General features: G+C 34.5%; 6 protein-coding genes across 6 annotated transcripts; all 6 read left to right on the forward strand.

Annotated features, from left to right (window-relative positions):
* Positions 1-4,663: 4,663 nt before the first annotated feature.
* Positions 4,664-7,279, forward strand: LOC9324146 (probable serine/threonine-protein kinase PBL15). The gene is made up of 5 exons (XM_021034425.1): positions 4,664-5,278; positions 5,768-5,903; positions 6,028-6,164; positions 6,264-6,387; positions 6,636-7,279. The coding sequence occupies exons 1-5, from the start codon at positions 4,835-4,837 to the stop codon at positions 7,067-7,069; spliced, it is 1,275 nt and encodes a 424-aa protein (XP_020890084.1). The 5' UTR covers positions 4,664-4,834; the 3' UTR covers positions 7,070-7,279.
* Positions 7,280-7,816: 537 nt separating this feature from the next.
* Positions 7,817-10,529, forward strand: LOC9322594 (60S ribosomal protein L3-2). The gene is made up of 6 exons (XM_021034430.1): positions 7,817-7,882; positions 8,667-8,752; positions 8,987-9,097; positions 9,191-9,495; positions 9,582-9,991; positions 10,083-10,529. Exons 2-6 carry the CDS (start codon positions 8,668-8,670, stop codon positions 10,342-10,344), a joined length of 1,173 nt encoding a protein of 390 aa, XP_020890089.1. The 5' UTR covers positions 7,817-7,882; position 8,667; the 3' UTR covers positions 10,345-10,529.
* Positions 10,530-11,066: 537 nt separating this feature from the next.
* LOC9322595 (mitochondrial import inner membrane translocase subunit TIM13) lies at positions 11,067-12,014 on the forward strand. The gene is made up of 2 exons (XM_002886483.2): positions 11,067-11,232; positions 11,514-12,014. The coding sequence occupies exons 1-2, from the start codon at positions 11,119-11,121 to the stop codon at positions 11,658-11,660; spliced, it is 261 nt and encodes an 86-aa protein (XP_002886529.1). The 5' UTR covers positions 11,067-11,118; the 3' UTR covers positions 11,661-12,014.
* Positions 12,015-13,292: 1,278 nt separating this feature from the next.
* LOC9322596 (protein RALF-like 9) lies at positions 13,293-13,918 on the forward strand. Its single transcript, XM_002886484.2, has one exon. The coding sequence runs from the start codon at positions 13,431-13,433 to the stop codon at positions 13,674-13,676; it is 246 nt and encodes an 81-aa protein (XP_002886530.1). The 5' UTR covers positions 13,293-13,430; the 3' UTR covers positions 13,677-13,918.
* Positions 13,919-15,126: 1,208 nt separating this feature from the next.
* LOC9322597 (protein RALF-like 9) lies at positions 15,127-15,620 on the forward strand. The gene has a single exon (XM_002886485.2). The coding sequence runs from the start codon at positions 15,231-15,233 to the stop codon at positions 15,471-15,473; it is 243 nt and encodes an 80-aa protein (XP_002886531.1). The 5' UTR covers positions 15,127-15,230; the 3' UTR covers positions 15,474-15,620.
* Positions 15,621-16,730: 1,110 nt separating this feature from the next.
* Positions 16,731-17,235, forward strand: LOC9322599 (protein RALF-like 8). Its single transcript, XM_002886487.2, has one exon. It carries the CDS (start codon positions 16,849-16,851, stop codon positions 17,086-17,088), a length of 240 nt encoding a protein of 79 aa, XP_002886533.1. The 5' UTR covers positions 16,731-16,848; the 3' UTR covers positions 17,089-17,235.
* The last annotated feature ends 1,765 nt before the right edge of the window (positions 17,236-19,000 follow it).

The raw sequence follows: 19,000 nt of genomic DNA on the forward strand, positions 1-19,000 counted from the left end.
TGTTTATGGAAATCAAATAAAATTTGATTGTACTTATGGTAACTAATTATAAAATCATATTCCGAACAATATTATACACTAATTACGTATAATATATTTGTTCATATACTTTTGGAACTAATTCCATAATAATCAACATTTTTCTCATTAATTTTGCTTATTTTAACCAGTTATCATTAACTAAAAGATATTTTACTTGCTTCTAGAGATTTCTAGAAAATTTATCACAACTAGCCCATCTATTTTATAAATTAAATATATATTTTTTTATTTTGGTCATGTAAATTAAATAGATATGAAATCTATGTAACTAATTTTAATTTAATTAGATTAAATCGAAATTATGGTATTTTCATACTTATAGCTTACCAAAAAGTTTAATTTTCAAATTATAAAGATTTCTTGAATATGATTTTTAGAATTATTCAACAAGATGATAAATATTTATTAAATTTTGTGAATCATGAAAAATATTAATTATTTTTTAATCATTATATTTCACCTTTCAATCTCTCATCTAACAAATAAGATACATATTCTATTATTCCTATGTCCAAACTCCATTGTGTTGTATTACTAAATAATATTTCTATTAGCTGTCAAAACGAGTTGATTCATCCCGTTAAGCCTGTTTTGCAATAGGCAAAATATATTTTGGCATGTAGTTAGTCTGTCCGCATGATCCGTGGGTAGCATATATGAAACACAAACCCGTCGCGCGAATGTATGCTGATTTGCGGGGTTATCCGTGGATTTTGTTTAAATAATTTTAGAGTAACCAAAATTTAAAATTCTACTAAAATAAATAAATTAGAAAAAATTTAGAGATTATAATCTTATATATCATTATATTTATAAATATTATAATTTTATTTATTAAAAGTTTTTTAAACTACCACATGTTGAATAAATTATATTTTTATCAACAAATACTATCATGCGGGTTGATCTGCTAACTCGCGGATGAAAACCGATGACCCACTGCGAATCAATCCATGTGGTCCGCTTATTTGCGGGTTTAATATATTTTCCCAAATCTGCTCAATAGTGAGATGATTTGGGCTCGACCCGCGGTTTTTGACCTATTTTGACTGCTTTGATTCCCATGATTCGCCTAATTTTTGAATTCTAAAACACAAAATTCCATTTTGTAAATCATAATTAATATGATTGGTTTAATTATAAACAATTTAATATTTTCTTTACAATTTGTTATTAGGAATATTTATAAGTACACTACACGATTCGTTAGTATGTAAATCAATATTCTCCCGCGGTAGACCGCGGGTCCGATCCTAGTTTCAGAAATTAATTAAGAAGAACATAAAACTGAAAAACCAAAATCATCCGTTGAGGAAATTCCTTGTAAAAATTATAAACCCACGAAATAGGAATATTTCACTACGAATATCTGACATATGTGTGCTTGTACTGTTGGGTTGATTAGGTCAATGATCAAACTGTGGATCTTAATTACTAAATAAATGTAACCCAATATTTTTAGTAAATAATTCAAATGTTAAATTGAATGAGAAGAACTGAATAAAGAAAATAATTAAATCAGAAGAAAAATATATCTTGATTATGGTAAATAAGTTTTGTGAGAATGCAGAGGAATCTGATAAAGCTGGAGCACACAAAATAGCCTTCAAGTGCGTCTCATCCACGCGTCCCCAAATCTTCTCCCCCAAAGCTATTTTTCTGCGACAACCCTAATCTCCGCCGCCCTTGCCTCTCCGGTGTTTGGTTCCGACCGACACTGTGAGAGGGCTCTTGGTTACTTGCTCTCTTCTTCACATGTGCTCTTGAAGGTTCTGGAGGGTCGTTTTTTCTTTGGTTTTCGTGGTGTGTGTTGAAGGTTCTCCGTGCGCGACGGCCGGTTTTCCGGTGACTGGTTTCTCCTGCCCTCTCCCTCCACTGCCTGTAGACGGTGCTGGACAATGGTAGAGGCTCTCATCTCCGGTCCAAGTGTCTCGCTTCTCTTCGGCAGAGCAAGCTTTTGTTTGTAGATCTGCTCTAGATCTCCTTCTTCCTGGTGATTTCCGTTGGTCGAGCGTGCTTCCCTTGGCTTCGTCGTGGTGGCGTCTCTCTTCCTGGCTCGGAGTCATTTTTTCCAAGATCTCTCTTGGTCTAACCACCGCGTTTTGGCTCGTGTCTACCGGGGTCTCGGGTTTCTCTGAGTCGGGAGTTCGCCTTGAGGACAGCTTGCCCCCGCTCGCTTGAAACCTCTGTCCGCTCCGTGCGTGTCGATTTCGTGTGTTGGAGTTTGAACTGAGAGGCTTTCTTTAGCGCAGTGCCTAGTTCTCCAGCTTTGGTCAGTGTTCTCCGTTGGCCCGCTGTTGCTTCTGATGCCTCAACCTCTCTTTTCTGTTTCTCCTCCACATAGCAGAATTTTTAGGAGCATGGTTCTTGTGGCTTGTTAAGCTTTGTCGACGATTTGGATGCTCTTTGCCTCCTTTGTGCAGCTGCAATGGTGTTTTCAAGTTGTGGCGTTAGCTATCGGTGGTAGCTTGTTACCTACTACTTTTGAGATCTCCGTTTGCATTTCGGCTCTTTGGTTTTGTTCAAGACTTGTTCTTTCATATGGCTTCCTTTTAACAGTGCTTTTGTTTTGAAGTTAGCTTGCTTTCCGTGCGTTTTTCTTTGTGTTTTGGATTGAGCTTTAGAGGAGCTAGTAGGGCTAAAGACTTCTGATGCAGTGGTGATTTTTCTTATCTTGCTCTGCGCTGCTGACTTCGAGGAGGAACTTAGTTAGAGGGAGCTTGCATCTCTGGTTTTTGGCGTGTGAGGTCCCGTTTCTAGGAAAGCTCATGGATTGAATTGAAGAATCGATCTCACTTGAAGCAGGGAGAGTAAGTGATCGTTGATTTGGAGTGTTCAAACCGTTGACGGCTCGGTCTCGGGTCTCCTGCGAAAGGCTTCTGAAGCTCTTGGTCGGTCACTTTAAGGTTTTCCACTTTAAGCAAAAGCCCTTCTACTTTGCACTTTCATTCGGGAAGGATAGATCAGAACGTAATCGCTTCATCTTTTCCCTTTGCTTCATAGCTTTATTTATGGGGTTGAGAAGATGGACCGAAAACTTGGTTTTAATTAACTGTATGTTATGTTTCCATGTTTTTATTCTTTTTGTCATGGATCCATATGCATAGGTTTTCAAATCTATGTTTGTAACCTAAACTTTTTCATTTTCTATGAAATATTTACAATTTAGCAAAAAAAAAGAATGCAGAGAAAATACCATGTTACTTTATATATTTCATATAGTTATTAACGTTTTGGCATGTTGTATTTTTATAATGAAAATGACAAATGGTGTTTTTCCTAACGACGACAAGTTGCAAAGCCAAAAACTTAGAAATTTTTATTAAAAAAAGTTCTTTGATTACGATTGTATAATTTCTCGCAAGCTCTCCTTTCTCTTGTAACTGGGACTTTATAGCCAAAACTTAGTTAAAAATCTTAATTGAGCCATAAGTGAATTATGTAGTGATAAAAATGCTTCCCGAAGATATCTATCTCCAACTTGTTGACTAATATAACAAATCCATTACACTTATTATCAGTGCCGGCCCGGTAAATTTGGGTGCCCTAAGCAAAATTAAAGCCATAAAAAAAAATTCTTTTAAATTAGATTTTTATCATTAAAAAGAATGTTGTAGTTGTCTCTAAAAGCCAACAATATTTTTAAAAGGCCCTACAAAAATTATTGTATATAAGAAAACTTAACAAATTTTTAGGTAAAAAGGCCTTCAAATTTTGAGGCCCTAATCGGTGGCTTCGGTGGCTTGCCCTATGCGCCGGCCCTGCTTATTATTAAATAACTCCAAACTAGTTCGTGATTTTTAAATCGGTTACTCTAATAAGTCTCTAACAATATTGTATCTTAAAATTTACCATAGTTTTTCTTTTCTAGTCAAATGTGACATACACACATGTATGTATCTTTACAATGGAGTCAAAAGAGAAGACATCATGACGCAAAACCCCAAGTTTTGAGTAGAGTGGTTAGGGCAGTTGATGAAAGAACGTCCCTACTCTTTCCTCTTCATCTTTTATATATTAGCTTATCCTTAATTGAAAGCTAGAAAACAAAACCGCTAGTTCACATTTTTACTACTATTCAAATAATATTGTGAATACACAAGATGGCTAGCAAACTTATTGATTGAATTTATATTTTTCTTGTTTTGATGGAAATTAAATTAATTAATAAAGCAATGTAATGTATTTGGGAAGCATTTTTATCACTACATAAAATGGACCTTTAATTTTAGTTTATTGATTTTAAATAGCATTTATATCTAAAAATGTTCTATAACCAACGAAAAAACCATTAAGTAACCAACGTGGGTTGGGCTAGTGGCACTTGAGGAGGTAATTCCAATATGGTGTCCGCAGTTCGAGGGCTAGCGTTGGCCACTGCGGTATTTACATGGCGGCTGCAGGCCTCCAGGAAACACACTAAGCGTTGGGCTCGGACGGCCTGAAAGGAAACCGGCCTCAAGCCTTGGTGCTAGTCGGGCTTCGGCCCGGATACCTGGGTTATCAAAAAAAAAAAAAAAAACCATTAAGTATCCGAATTCAAATACTTTATGTCATAACAAAAAAAAAGCATCCTCTAATATACGTTTTGAATGTCATAAACTAACCAATAACCCTATGTATTACATACGTTGTAATTAATCTATATAATATTTTACACATTATATTTATGCACGCATAATCGATCCCTTATCTCAAATGTATAAATAAGACCCAACCCACCCATCATTGTTTTGCCTCCTACTTAAAAACGTACAACACAAAAACATTTAGTTAAAAACCCTCTTTTCCAATGAGAGACTCTTCAACAACTGCATCCACCAAATCCTCACCGTTATGGAAACCCTTTGCCTCAAACTGTTGTTCCGTTGACGACCAAACCATCTTTGGCAATTTCAGCCGTTGCCGACCTTCGAGATCAGAATTCTCCAAGAACCATCTCGGACCACTTCCTTCTTTCCGCCGGCTCTCTTTCACTGATCTAAGCCGGTCTTCGTCGGCTAGGATCAACGAAGATCTGGCACAGACTCTCGGAGCTGATTTAGTGGATTTTCAGATGTGTGAACTGAAGATGATCACTCAGAGTTTCTCCGGGAACTATCTTCTAGGAGAAGGTGGGTTTGGTAAAGTGTATAAAGGTTATGTTCATGAGAATCTCCGACAAAGCCTCAAGGCTCAGCCTGTTGCTGTCAAGTTATTGGACATTGAAGGGCTTCAAGGACATCGTGAATGGCTTGTAAGAACGTATATCAATAATTGCATATCAAATTCATTATCGAGGTTTTTTCCTTTGCACAATGTTAATGTTCCGTGATTATTTATTTAGTTATGACATAATTGATACGCATATGCATATGTTTTAAGTTATAGGACATCCCAAATAGAATTCTAGAGAAACAAACCACTCCTCATGATTTTTATATTTCTAAGTCAAATATCCTTTGGGCTCATTTATCTTTAAATACTTTAGGGTAAGAAACTATATTAAAAAATGTGTTTGGTCATAATATGGATTAATTAAGTACGCATATATATGATCTTGTCGTTTCTTTTTTTGGTGTCACGTACATAGTAAGAGAATCTTTTTCTTGTTAGCATGATACAATAGTTGGTGAGACCACTTTGATATACTATTATACACGTATCTTCTTAATTTACTCTCTTAAGAATATGATCAGTAACATTTGATTCATAATTATTATATATGTTTATGGTTCATATGCAGTCTGAGGTCATACTTCTTGGACAATTAAAGCACCCGAATTTAGTCAAACTTATTGGCTACTGCTGCGAAGAAGAGGAACGAGTACTCATCTACGAGTTTATGTCACGTGGTAGCCTAGAAAATCACCTCTTCAGACGTAAGACACATTTTTAATGATTAAGTAGTCCCATTTTATTTAATGATTAACTAAAGAGTAATTTTATTGTATTAAGTGATCAGTATTTCATTTTGCATTCATATTGACGTAATGAAATTGTCAGGGATATCACTATCGTTGCCGTGGGCGACGCGGCTGAAGATCGCGGTCGCAGCTGCTAAGGGTTTGGCGTTTTTGCATGATTTGGAGAGTCCAATCATTTACCGTGATTTCAAAACTTCTAATATACTACTTGATTCGGTAATTTACTAAATTTAGTTTGATTTTTTTTTTCAGCTTACAAATGATAATAAATATATTTTTTAAAAATATTTCTTATTTTTACATGGGGTTTTTCAGGATTTTACTGCAAAACTCTCAGATTTTGGTTTGGCAACAATGGGGCCAGAAGGATCCAAATCTCATGTCACAACTCGAGTCATGGGTACTTATGGTTATGCTGCTCCTGAATATGTTTCAACAGGTTTATACACAATCATTTTCTATCTTGCTGTCTTTCAACAATTCTTTTTGGTCAACTTTTTCAACAATTCTTTTTGGTCAACTTTTTCAACAATTAAATTTAAGCATATATTAATTTAAGTTCAACAGAACATAATTACAATAAGTAAAACACATAAATCTGAATGAGTGAACATTTAATCTTATGGGATTATCAATAAATTATATTTGATTAATTATCTAACGCATGCATGGGAGCAATATTTTCAGGGCATTTAACGACAAAGAGTGACGTGTATAGTTATGGCGTCGTTTTACTCGAGCTCCTAACGGGAAGAAGAGCCACAGAAAAGGCACGACCAAAAAACCAGCAGAACATCATCGACTGGTCAAAGCCTTACCTAACGAGCAGCCGCCGTCTCCGATGTGTTATGGACCCAAGACTCGCCGGGCAATACTCAGTCAAGGCGGCTAAAGATACAGCTCTTCTCGCATTACAATGTGTGAGCCCTAACCCTAAAGACCGGCCCAAGATGCTTGCCGTAGTGGAAGTTCTAGAGAGTCTCATGCATCATAAGGACATGGCGGTTTCTTCGGGTCACTGGCCACTTTCTCCTAAATCTCAAGGCGGAAAGGTTTCGGCGAAGGTTCGAGGGGATAATCGGAGTGGTAGGAAATCAGCTCCGGGTTCGTTAAGATCGTGAACTAAATAGGGTTGAATGAACTTTTTTTTTTTTATAATAACATGTGGTGTGTGTATGTGTGTATATGGTCATACGTATCTAAAGTGTGTGACATAGTGAGAGAAATATGACTCCCACTACGAAAAACAATGCTATGAACATAAAAAAACTATAGTAGATTAGGATCGCACATGTTTTTGTATAAAATATTTAATCCAATTGGCTTTGATATGTTTTTGCCATTTTCACACCCGTAGATCATTCATGGTCTATAGTATTACTTGATTGGATCTAGTAAATATCATATCATCTAACATATATATGTCTGCGTAACGGTAAGTAGTCGGCTGGTAGACTTTTTCTTAGAACATGGCGTAAATTTGAATCTTCTCTTTTACTTTTGGAAGCATGGGTTGGGCTTCGGTCTATTTGAAAACTTGATAAACTAAGAACATCTCCATTGAACTTGATAGTCATTTGTTATGGTTAGACTATGTTCTAATGATTGTGATAGAAACGATTATGTTTAATGTTCCAAATAAAAATTATTAAGGATAGCTTGTTAAACTTTTGTTTCCGTAGTTTGATAGATTGAGGTTCTTCTAGATGAAACTACAAAAGTTTAATGCAATATTTTGGATATTATGCTAATCAAATTAATACGAATGGGCCGGTCTACTTGAACCAAACCACAAACCAAGCCCATAATATATTGGCGTAAGCCCATAATTCAGAAACCCTAGGTGTCCCCAAAAGTATAAATACCTTATTTCCACTACACATTTTACCACAAACCTAAATTTCTCTCCTCGTATCGCCGACTCGAGTCTTAAGGTACACAAAGCTTCTCTTGATTTGAATTTGCGTTTAGAGTTCTTTTGATCTTGCTTCGTGACATTGGTTTATCTCTTACCTTTCGTAAATTGTCTACGTTGATCTTAGTTTCACATTCTCTAGCTGCTTAGGTTTTGTTGTACGTTGTAAAAATGTGATCTTTTTGGTTATGATATGCTCTCAAGTTGTTCTGGTTTGTGATTCAAAATGAAAACCCTCGGAGATACTTAATAAAATCAAGGCCGGAGTCTCTGATCTGCTCTTTTTGCTGGAATCCAGATTTATCTGGTTTTTAAGTGAGAAACACTCTTATAGAGCTTGAGATTTGGCTATCTTAAATGATGCCATCGGCCTTTGATCGAGGGAACATTTCGTTTCATTTTTCCAGAATTCTTTAAGAGTTTATCTTATCTTGTAATGATTTCTCTGTAAAGTCCTGATTTTTACTTGTACTTAGCTGATTTGATTGTTGATCTTAAATTGAAATAGGTTTATTTATTTATTGGTACAGATTTGATATCTGGTAGTACATGGTGTGTATCGCTGTAATTTTTCTGCTTTTGCTTGATTATGTCAATAGGATTGGATTTTGGATGTTGTCTCATGTTTATGTAATCTGGTAATAATTGGTGTTCATTGATATGAGTTTTTGCGTATGTATATTGGACCGTTCTTGTCACCTTTTTGTTCAGATTGTGACTGTTTGGTTATGTCATTTGATTTGATGTTGTTCTTTTGGTATATAATTATATCTTATGTTCTAATGTTTGTTTCTGGTTTAAAGAATGTCTCACAGAAAGTTTGAGCATCCAAGACATGGTTCTTTGGGTTTCCTTCCAAGGAAAAGAGCTAACCGACACCGTGGAAAAGGTAATTGTGCTAAAGATTGTTATTATAAGCATATGCTATTTGCATTCATTCAACAATTTCGTGCAGTTTCTGTATCTTTTCTATATTATTTTGTTTTTGAAGCTGTCTGCTGTTCTGTCTATACTGTTAGCAGAAATTATAACTTGTGTTATGTCTCACAAATTGTTTTCAAAGCATCTTAATTTCATATTGCTTGTGAAGTTCTGATCCGATATGTTTTGATTGTGTTTCCAGTGAAGGCCTTCCCTAAGGATGATCCAACTAAGCCTTGCAGACTCACCTCCTTCTTGGGATATAAAGCTGGGATGACTCACATTGTGAGAGAGGTTGAAAAGCCTGGATCAAGTATGTTCTCATTCTCTTAACTTATTGATTCACTGACCTTATACTAATGATATATGTGACTTTTGTGCTGATCTTTATCTACTTTATTGCCAGAGCTCCACAAGAAGGAAACATGTGAAGCTGTGACTATAATTGAGACACCTCCAATGGTGGTTGTTGGTGTGGTTGGGTATGTGAAGACACCTCGTGGTCTGCGTTCTCTAAGTACTGTGTGGGCTCAGCATCTGAGTGAAGAAGTGAGGAGGAGGTTTTACAAGAACTGGGCCAAGTCTAAGAAGAAGGCTTTCACTAAATACTCAAAGAAACATGAAACTGATGAAGGTAAAAAAGACATTCAAAGTCAATTGGAGAAGATGAAAAAGTACTGCACTGTCATCAGAGTTCTTGCTCACACTCAGGTATTTCCATCATTCTTAAAATGGACAATAATTTTTTTAGTTTCATTTTGTTTGATTTGTTTCTGATTCCTTTGGATATGCATCAGATCAGGAAAATGAAAGGGCTAAAGCAGAAGAAGGCACATCTGAATGAGATTCAGATCAATGGTGGAGATATAGCAAAGAAGGTTGACTATGCCTGCAGTTTATTTGAGAAGCAAGTTCCTGTAGATGCTATCTTCCAGAAAGATGAAATGATCGATATCATTGGTGTCACCAAAGGAAAAGGGTATGAAGGTGTGGTAACAAGATGGGGTGTGACCCGTCTTCCAAGGAAGACTCATCGAGGACTCCGAAAGGTGGCCTGCATTGGTGCTTGGCATCCAGCTAGAGTCTCCTACACAGTGGCTAGAGCTGGGCAAAACGGGTACCACCACCGTACTGAGATGAACAAGAAGGTTTATCGGGTTGGGAAAGTTGGCCAAGAGACTCACTCAGCCATGACCGAGTATGACAGGTAATAAAACTAACGATCTTGGTATGTTTCAGTCATCTGTGTAGGAAGTGTGCATGTGTTCATGTGCTGTTTCCTGTTTTCTTTTGAACAGAACCGAGAAGGATATCACACCAATGGGGGGATTTCCACACTATGGGATAGTGAAGGAAGATTATTTGATGATCAAGGGAGGTTGCGTGGGGCCTAAGAAACGTGTGGTGACTTTAAGACAGACTTTGTTGAAGCAGACGTCTAGGGTTGCTACGGAAGAGATCAATATTAAGTTCATTGACATGTCTTCCAAATTTGGGCACGGTCGTTTCCAGACTTCTCAAGAGAAGGCCAAGTTCTATAATAAAGCGATCAAAGCTTAGGTTTTTATTTTTCAAATCCCTTTAAAACATTGTTTTGTCTTCTAAGTAATTGTTGTTTTTCTAGTTTCTTTCTTTGTTGTTTGGTCGGAGTTCTTCTGACAGTTGTTATGTCTCTTCCTTTATTTTGGATTTTATCTATAAGTTCTATGGTTTAACAGTTGCTCAAACATAGATTTCATTTTCTTTATGGTATGGCCTCAACTACCATTTCGATCAGACCATAGTGAGCTTTAAACATCCATTATATCCTAATTCAAGTTTTGCTCATCATTGTAATTCCACTCTTTATGATATACAACTCCTTCATACCCCAAAGTAAAGTGATACATAGAATGATCTCGGTTTCTCGGTATAGGTGACTAACACCATTCCTTGGCAGACGTTATAAGCGGAACAAGTAGGCAATTCGTTATCAAGAACGACTATAAAAGCCTGACCGTTCCTGGTTCGCCACGGATGAACTCTGTTTTTCTTGATTGAAATCTCTGGGAAAGGTAGAGGAATAAGGCAAAATGAATAATTTCCTAGTGAAGGTCCTGTAATGCTTTTCCAAGAAGTAAAAATGAGTCATGTGGGGATGCTTGAAGTTTATTGATGTTGAATTGAAATGTGGATACCAATAAGCAGGCCCATTAATAAATTAAATAAAAAGGCTTCAAGGCCCAATATCTCAAAACCTAGTCCGATGATGTTTTCTCTAAGCTATTTTAGGAGGTGGAAGAGGTTTTAGGGTTTTATTCATCGCAGAAACTCGACTTTGAGAGAAAAAAAAAAATGGATTCATACTCTTCGCCGCCGGTGGGAGGTGGTGCTTCGCCTTCGCCCGAAGTACTGATGGAGCAGGTCAAGACACAACTCGCTCAAGCTTACGCCGAAGAGTTCATCGAGGTCTAAATCTTTTTCCTAATTCCTCTGAAAATCTTTGAATTCGCCTACCAATCTCGAAGTTTGTCTGTGAATCAGTAGTTCTTTAATATCTCCAAGGATTCTGAATTAAAGTTCCAATCTTTGAAATCTTCGACCAATTTGACTCTCTTTTTGTACACAAAGTTAACTTTTTTCGACCAATCCAATGTGATTTTAGTAGTTTTCTGTTATGAACCAACCTTGTTTCCATGGATTCTCAATGTTGTTGTATTAAAGTTTGGTTTTTTGTTGTTGTTGTGCAGACTGTGAGAGTAAAATGTTTTGATAAGTGCATAACGAAGCCAGGATCAAGCCTCGGTGGGAGTGAGAGTAGCTGTATTTCGAGATGCTTTGATCGTTACATTGAAGCTACTGGAATCATAAGTCGTTCACTTTTCACCCAACGTTGAATCAATACTACCTCTTATGTTCTAATGATCGTGGTTGGTTTTATTCAGATTAAAAAACAAAATTACATTGGTTTAAGGTTGAAGATTTACAGCTATCAACTTGCATTCGAGAATGGTTATGTTTCTATGTTGTTATGTGGTTCAAACTTGTTTTAGTACGAGTTTCATTGACTTGGGTCATATTGTTTTTCTAGTATATGCTTAGTATTAGCATCGGAACTATAATGTCGGTAAGCTCGTTGGAATGCAGATTTATGCATAAGAGTATAACTCTGTGTGTAAGTTTCCTTGACAGTTGAGTTCTGTGCCAATAATCTTAGCTCTATCTATGTAATGTATGATCCGTTCATGATCCTTAGTCTACACTATAGAAAATTATAGAAGCACACTAGAAATTGTTGCTGATCTTGTTTTTGATTAATTGTTTTGGCACACATTAAGGTGTACTCGGATGGAACATCTATGAATTCCGATGTTAATCCAATCGCCATCTTTAGATCATTCGACATATAACTTGAACATGATCATTAAGCAAAGTTAGTATCCTTTGTTATAGGTTTAACTGTGTGTGGTTCTTCCAACGTCCTTGCGAGGACGGGCTTTTTTTGGTTGATTCAATCTAAGTTCTCTCTTGAAAAGGCAAGATGACTAGAATTAATAAATTGCTATTGACAATCAGATTAAAGGCTACCAAACAAAACCAATCGTTCTTTGTTTTAGAGATAAGTCACCCAAATTATGAACTTTAAAGCATCCATCAGTTTCAAAATTGTAGGAATTTTTTTTCACTAAAATCTATCTATTTTTCACGTTGTGACTCCATCTCAGCCAATGTTCGAGCTACATCAACCTTCCCATCACTCGTTGAAGCTCTGTGTCATACTCTCATATCTCCTCTGTTTTAAAACTCCGAATAACCTTGAAGGCTTGATCTCTATCACTCTTTCAAGCTGTAGATGATCTTTTTCGACATCCGTTCAAATTCCGACATTTCTCGCATCTCTTCGAATTTGTTGTTGTAAGGTTTTTAATTTTGATTCCAGGCTCTCCAAATTTCATGTTTTAAAAGTGTCTTTGCTAAATACACAAGTCTTCACAAAACTTTAGTCATTTTATCTCGAAGAGAAATTATTAGATCCTTCGAAATATGTAACATTAGATTGGAACATGGGATATATATTTCAATACACTTATATCTTTGCAGCCTCATGATATATAGTGGCCTTATTTACATCATAACTGATTCGAGAAAATGCGAAGACGAAGCAAACCAGTTAAAACTTCATTACCACAATCCTTAGTCAAGTGTCAAGACTGTATTACTACTTTTTGGCTTCTGCTTATATCGTCGTTCTATCGATGACTAAGTCGCTTGGAATAGTAAATTCGACTTCGGCTTATTTTAGCCTTAATTTACAGCTTCAATCTTTGAGGGTAAGAAGCTAATTATAGTCACTGCAAGATAGCATTTTGTATTATTTTGAGGAGCCTAAATTTTAAGAAAACATTATCAATTTTTTTACTAAAAGCATCATTGTTTACTAAAAACTATGCGGTAACTAATCATAATCCAAAAATAACAACATTTGAAATCCATCTCTTCTCTACTATATAAACACCAATAAGAGTTTCTTCATAATCCCACAGAGCCAATTCCAAATACAATTAAATACATAAATAAATAAATTGAGCTCCTAATCGGGGTTTCTTTTAAAATTTATTTATTTGTTTAATCTACTTGGAAAACAACATATAATATTTAGTAATAACATGGGGATGTCTAAAAGTGTCAAGATTATTCTATCACTCGTTCTTGTAGTGTTCTTGGCTCTTGCAGCGACCAAGACTGAGGCAAAAGTCATAGATTACCGTGGTCTTTCTCGCGGTGATCACAGTAGGAATTGTGATCGAGCGAACCCTGCCTCATGCAAGAAGCAAGAAGCGAATCCTTACAGGAGAGGATGCGAAACGACCCTACATTGCCGTGGTGGCACTCCAGACAACCCAAAGCGTTAAATCAACCAACCAATCCAAGCACACAAAATATACATCAATACTAGTTTCCTATTTATTAAGAATGTGTTGACAGGCTTCTGATTCGAGTACCACTCTTGGTTATCTGTATACACACATACAATACATCCTCATATTTATATGTTAATGAGATTATTTATAGTATATTTTTTGGGCTTTGTAATTGATTGTAACCAGATGTTATGATCGATCATATATAAATATATTTCAGTTATTATCCGGTATTTTAACAATCTTACGAGCTATTATTCACTTTCTTATACACATTTGAGCGATTATCATACTTTTTGGCACAATATAACATGTCAAGAATTATGGAATATACAATGATTATTCATCTCTACGATGGAATTCAAAAAAGTAAACCCAAGTCTTAAACTACATAGTTTGTTTCATGTTCTAAATTCTCATATAAAATAAAAACTTTAAGTAAAACATATTAGACGATCAATTGTATTCAGTTTACTACAATTTGTGCAAACCACTGTTCTAAAATATTACTTATTTATGACAAATTTAAGAAAAAACTGCCTAAAAAAAACAGTAAACAAGTATATGACTTAAATAATGAGAGAGAACTTTAGAAATAACCAAGAATATTCAAGTTTGGAGGATTTGACTAACATGAGTAAATATTGGGATAATTAATGTATATAATTTTGATACAAATCAATGACATGTTGTAGAAAATTTTAGAAACAATTGTATATTTTGATATAGATAGAGGACGTTTTTCTTTCAATATGTATAAGGAAAATGAATTCGTTCTAACAATTATCCTAGCGTCTTATGGGAATATACAATGATTAGTCATCTCTAGGAAGTTTTGGTTTAATTACCGTCTTAAGCTTCAATGTTTTTATCTTTTTTACAATGGAACCATGTGTGTAGGTTTCTAATCTTTAGATTGTGACCTAAACTATTTTTCATTATCTATGAATTATTTACAATTTAACAAAAAAAGAAAAGAAGAAGAAGATTCTAGTGTTAGACTCTTGTATTTTTGGATTCAATATTTGGTCATCTAGCAAGACAATTAATTAAGTATCTGTACATTCTTACAAAAGAACCTCTCCAAAAACCCTTCAAAGTATGCTAAAGAGCAAACTCCAATCGAGGAGCTTTTTGCTTCAGTAGGGTAGTAGGAAATGTTGAATGCAAAAAAATTCTTTTATATGTACACAAATTTTTACTATAATTCTAGAAACTTTTTTCTTAAAAATGATTTTCTATTTTAAATTGACGAGTCTTTGTTCAAATATAGTTCGTGTAACTCACGTCAATATAAACATTATGGAACTCTTTAAAATCAACATTCGTTTACTAAAATATATGTGGTTACTAATCATCATCCAAATACAACCAAGTTTAAAATTATCTGTTCTCTACTATAAAAACATCAACTAGTGTTTGTTCATACCATAGAGCCAATTTCTGATACAATATTAAATATATAAATAATACAAACTGAATTCCTAATCGGAGTTCTTTTTATAAATTTATTATTTATTTATTGTGGAAGAAGAAGAATAAAATATGGGGATGTCTAAAAGTATCAAGGTTATTCTATCTCTTGCTCTCGTCGTGTTTTTGGCCCTTGCATCAATCAAGGTTGAGGCCACAAGATACATAACTTATCCTAGTATAAATCATGGAGATCATGCTACACATTGTGATAAAGCCCACCCTAACACGTGCAAGAAGAAAGAAGCAAATCCTTACAAAAGAGGATGCGAAATACTCGAACGTTGCCGTGGTGGATCCACCCCAAGAGCATAAAATATACATCAATACATTATTTATATACACACTTGACATCCTCATATTCATTTTTAATGAGATTATTTATAGTCTATTATTGGCTTTGTAATTGATGTAACCAGATGATGTTATGATCAATCATATATAAATATACTTTAGTTATTATCCGATGTTTTAACTAATCTTTCGAGCTATTTTTACTTTCTTCAGTTCCTTGCATACATTTGAGCGATTATCATGCTTTTTGGCACAATAATATGTCAAGAATTATAAGAACATACAAGGGTGGAATATAAAAAAGTAAACCCGAGACTAAAATTACATAGTTTGTTTCATGTTCTAGATTCTCATACATAGTAAAAACTCTTAGTAAAACACACTGCAATTTTTTGAAACGCGCGGCTGCCTAGACGTTGGTCTATTATTACATGATCAATTTTATTCAGTTTACTAGATTTGTGCAAACCATTGTTCTAATATGTTATGTATTGATGACATATTTTTAATTGTAAGCTTAAATTAATTGCCAAAGAATACTTTAATAAATGTATGACTTAATTAATTGAGAGAGAACTTTACAAATAACCAATAATATTCAAGTTTGGTGAATTTGACTAACATGATGAGTATATATAGGGATAATGAGAAAATTAAATTTTGATATAGATAAATGACATGTTATAGAAAAAATAAAAAAACAATTGAATATTAGTTATTGCAAATTTTAAAATCAAATAAGTTATTCCTCTGTGCCCACTTTGTTTTTATTTTTTTGTTTTTTAATTATACTGGTAATCCAAAGGAAGATAGCAAGAGAATGTACGAGCAAAAAAGGGTATAGGATTGGATATGATGGCGCCGAGAGCAACAAAAGCTAAAGACATCGAGCAAACAAATGTGAAGCACAGCGCGCCCAGGCCCAGCATCTACAATGCATCATCCATCTGTGGCTTAGGAATGATGGATAGAGGCAGCGACAACCAAGCTAGTCAAACTATAGACATATTGTCAATCTAAATAGTTATTTTATAAAGATACAAATCCCTAAACTAAATTAATTTCTTTCAAACATATGCAAATTCTATAAATAGTTTTCTAGAAACCTATTTTTTTTGTCTTTTCTGTTTTAAACAGACGTATCTTTATTTCTACTAAAAACAACATTCATTTACTAAAATATATGTGGTTACTAATCATCATCCAAATATAACTAAGTTTGAAATCCATCTGTTCTCTACTATATAAACACCAACTAGCTAGCACTTGTTCATAATCCCACAGAGCCAATTTCCGATACAATATTAGATATATAAATAACATAAACTGAACTCCTAATTGGAGTTCTTTTTATAAATTTATTATTTATTTATTCCGGAAAAAGAACGATAATAATATGGGGATGTCTAAAAGTATCAAGGTTATCCTATCTCTTGCTCTTGTAGTGTTCTTGGCCCTTGCAACAACCAAGGTTGAGGCCACAAGATACATATCTTATCCTAGTATTAATACTGGAGATCATGCTCCACATTGTGACAAAGCCCACCCTCACACCTGTTGGAAGAAAGAAGCAAATCCTTACAGGAGAGGATGCGGAGTGCTCGAAGGTTGCCATCGTGAAACTGGTAGAAAATGAATCAGTTAAGCCACCCAATATTCATCGTGTTGACATGTTTCTCATTGGAGTACCTTGGTTATATATCTGTATACACACTTTACATCCCCATATTCATTTGTTAATTTGGCTTTGTAATTGATTGTAATCACATTGTGTTATCATCAATCATATATATATATATATATATATATATATATATATATATATATATATATATATATATTTTAACAATATTTCGAGCTATTTTTCAATTTCTTTTATACATTTGAGCGATTATCATACTTTTTTTTTTCTCAAAGGAAGAACACAACGAAGAGGTTTCGTAAATCGATAACTAACTAAATTCTTTTATTAACTCATGTGTGGTGTGGTAAGTAAGGCGGTTGATGATTTGGGTTTCATAGCATAATAAACTCGAAGAGGTTTCACTTTTTGATTTCACTTTCAACAAATGCGTGTGTGGCCACATGAACTTTTGAGCTTTGACGACCCAAATGTTTTTATCCGAAGTGGGTCTGCCAAAAAGCTCTTGTCGAAAGACTTGCTCACCTCTAGATTAATAGGGCTTGACCCGGACATTGGTGCCAATAGGAAACAAAAATGGATAATCAAAAAAATACCAAAAGATGTTAGCTAGGATAGGAAAAAGTGTTAAGTGAGTACAACAAATGTCTTAACATCTAATAACAAGTAACAAAGTACACAATTCATTTACAATTGAGCTTGTTTGCACTCTTCAAGGAAAAAAAAAATTGTATGCAGAAATTTCTTCCAAGCAGGAAACATTTTTTGTTTTCGCGATTTGCAGTAGCTAATTAACCATGCACGTTTGCAATTTGTAAGATTGACGTTGAGATCACAGCCCACAGGGACTGGTGAGATTAAAAGCATGTTAGAGTTTTGTAAGGTAAGTACGACCGGGGGTAATACACATACTGAATTGCTATTCGTCATTAATAAATGTTATCACGACATTACATCATTTGTAGTAGACATGTATGTATTGTCGTTTGTTACAATATTTTCTTACCAGAGTAGTATTCAGTATAGACGTCAATGCATAAAATTATAGATGTACCAACGTATATATAGTACCATGTGCATGGTTATATCAATATTAGTTTTAGGTTTGTTATAATGCAAATTAGTCGTTGTAGAGTAGAGCCATGTCTACATTGCATTGAAAAATGTAATGCTATGACACATGTTTACAAGACATGTTATGACTAGGGTTTGCCAAAATATATAAATACTTGATTTGATTAGTTATATGCAGTGTTCTAAAAAGCGGTCTAGGCGGTCGCCTAGGCCCCGACTAGGCGCTAGGCTCTCATGCGACGCCTAGATAACCGCCTTGACCGCCTAAAATTACATAGATCTTGTTTAATGTATTTTTTCAATTTTAATTAGAATTTTATTTATATATATAGTTATAAATATTTATATATTGTTTAATATAAATATAAATAAATGTTTTGTCTAGTTTTTGTTTATAATTTCATATTTTTTAGTTTTATATAGATATTTTATATAACTTTTATATATAATATCATATTTATAATGTTTTATGTTATAAACGTCTAAACCGCCTAAAAATTGCCTAGGTCCCGATTAAGCGTTCTAGTCGCTAGGCACTGGGTCACCGCCCGCTTAGCGCCTAACGCTTTCTTGAACACTGGTTATATGTCCAAATCCGTTTGAAACTATGACACCAATTACAAATTGTTTACCATTATATACAAACTACAACACCATATTTATAATAAAACCAAAATTTAAGTAAACATGAATTAGAAATATTTCACCAAAAATTTTCTGTAAAATTTCCAAAATATAATAATAAAAAAAAATGCTGGTTCTTAAACCTTGACTGCATATAGTAAAATATAGTAGTAATATCATGTGAAAGTGTTGACTTTTTATAGCATTA

Source organism: Arabidopsis lyrata (assembly GCF_000004255.2).
Source record: "Arabidopsis lyrata subsp. lyrata unplaced genomic scaffold ARALYscaffold_2, whole genome shotgun sequence".
Taxonomy (NCBI): Eukaryota; Viridiplantae; Streptophyta; class Magnoliopsida; order Brassicales; family Brassicaceae; genus Arabidopsis; species Arabidopsis lyrata.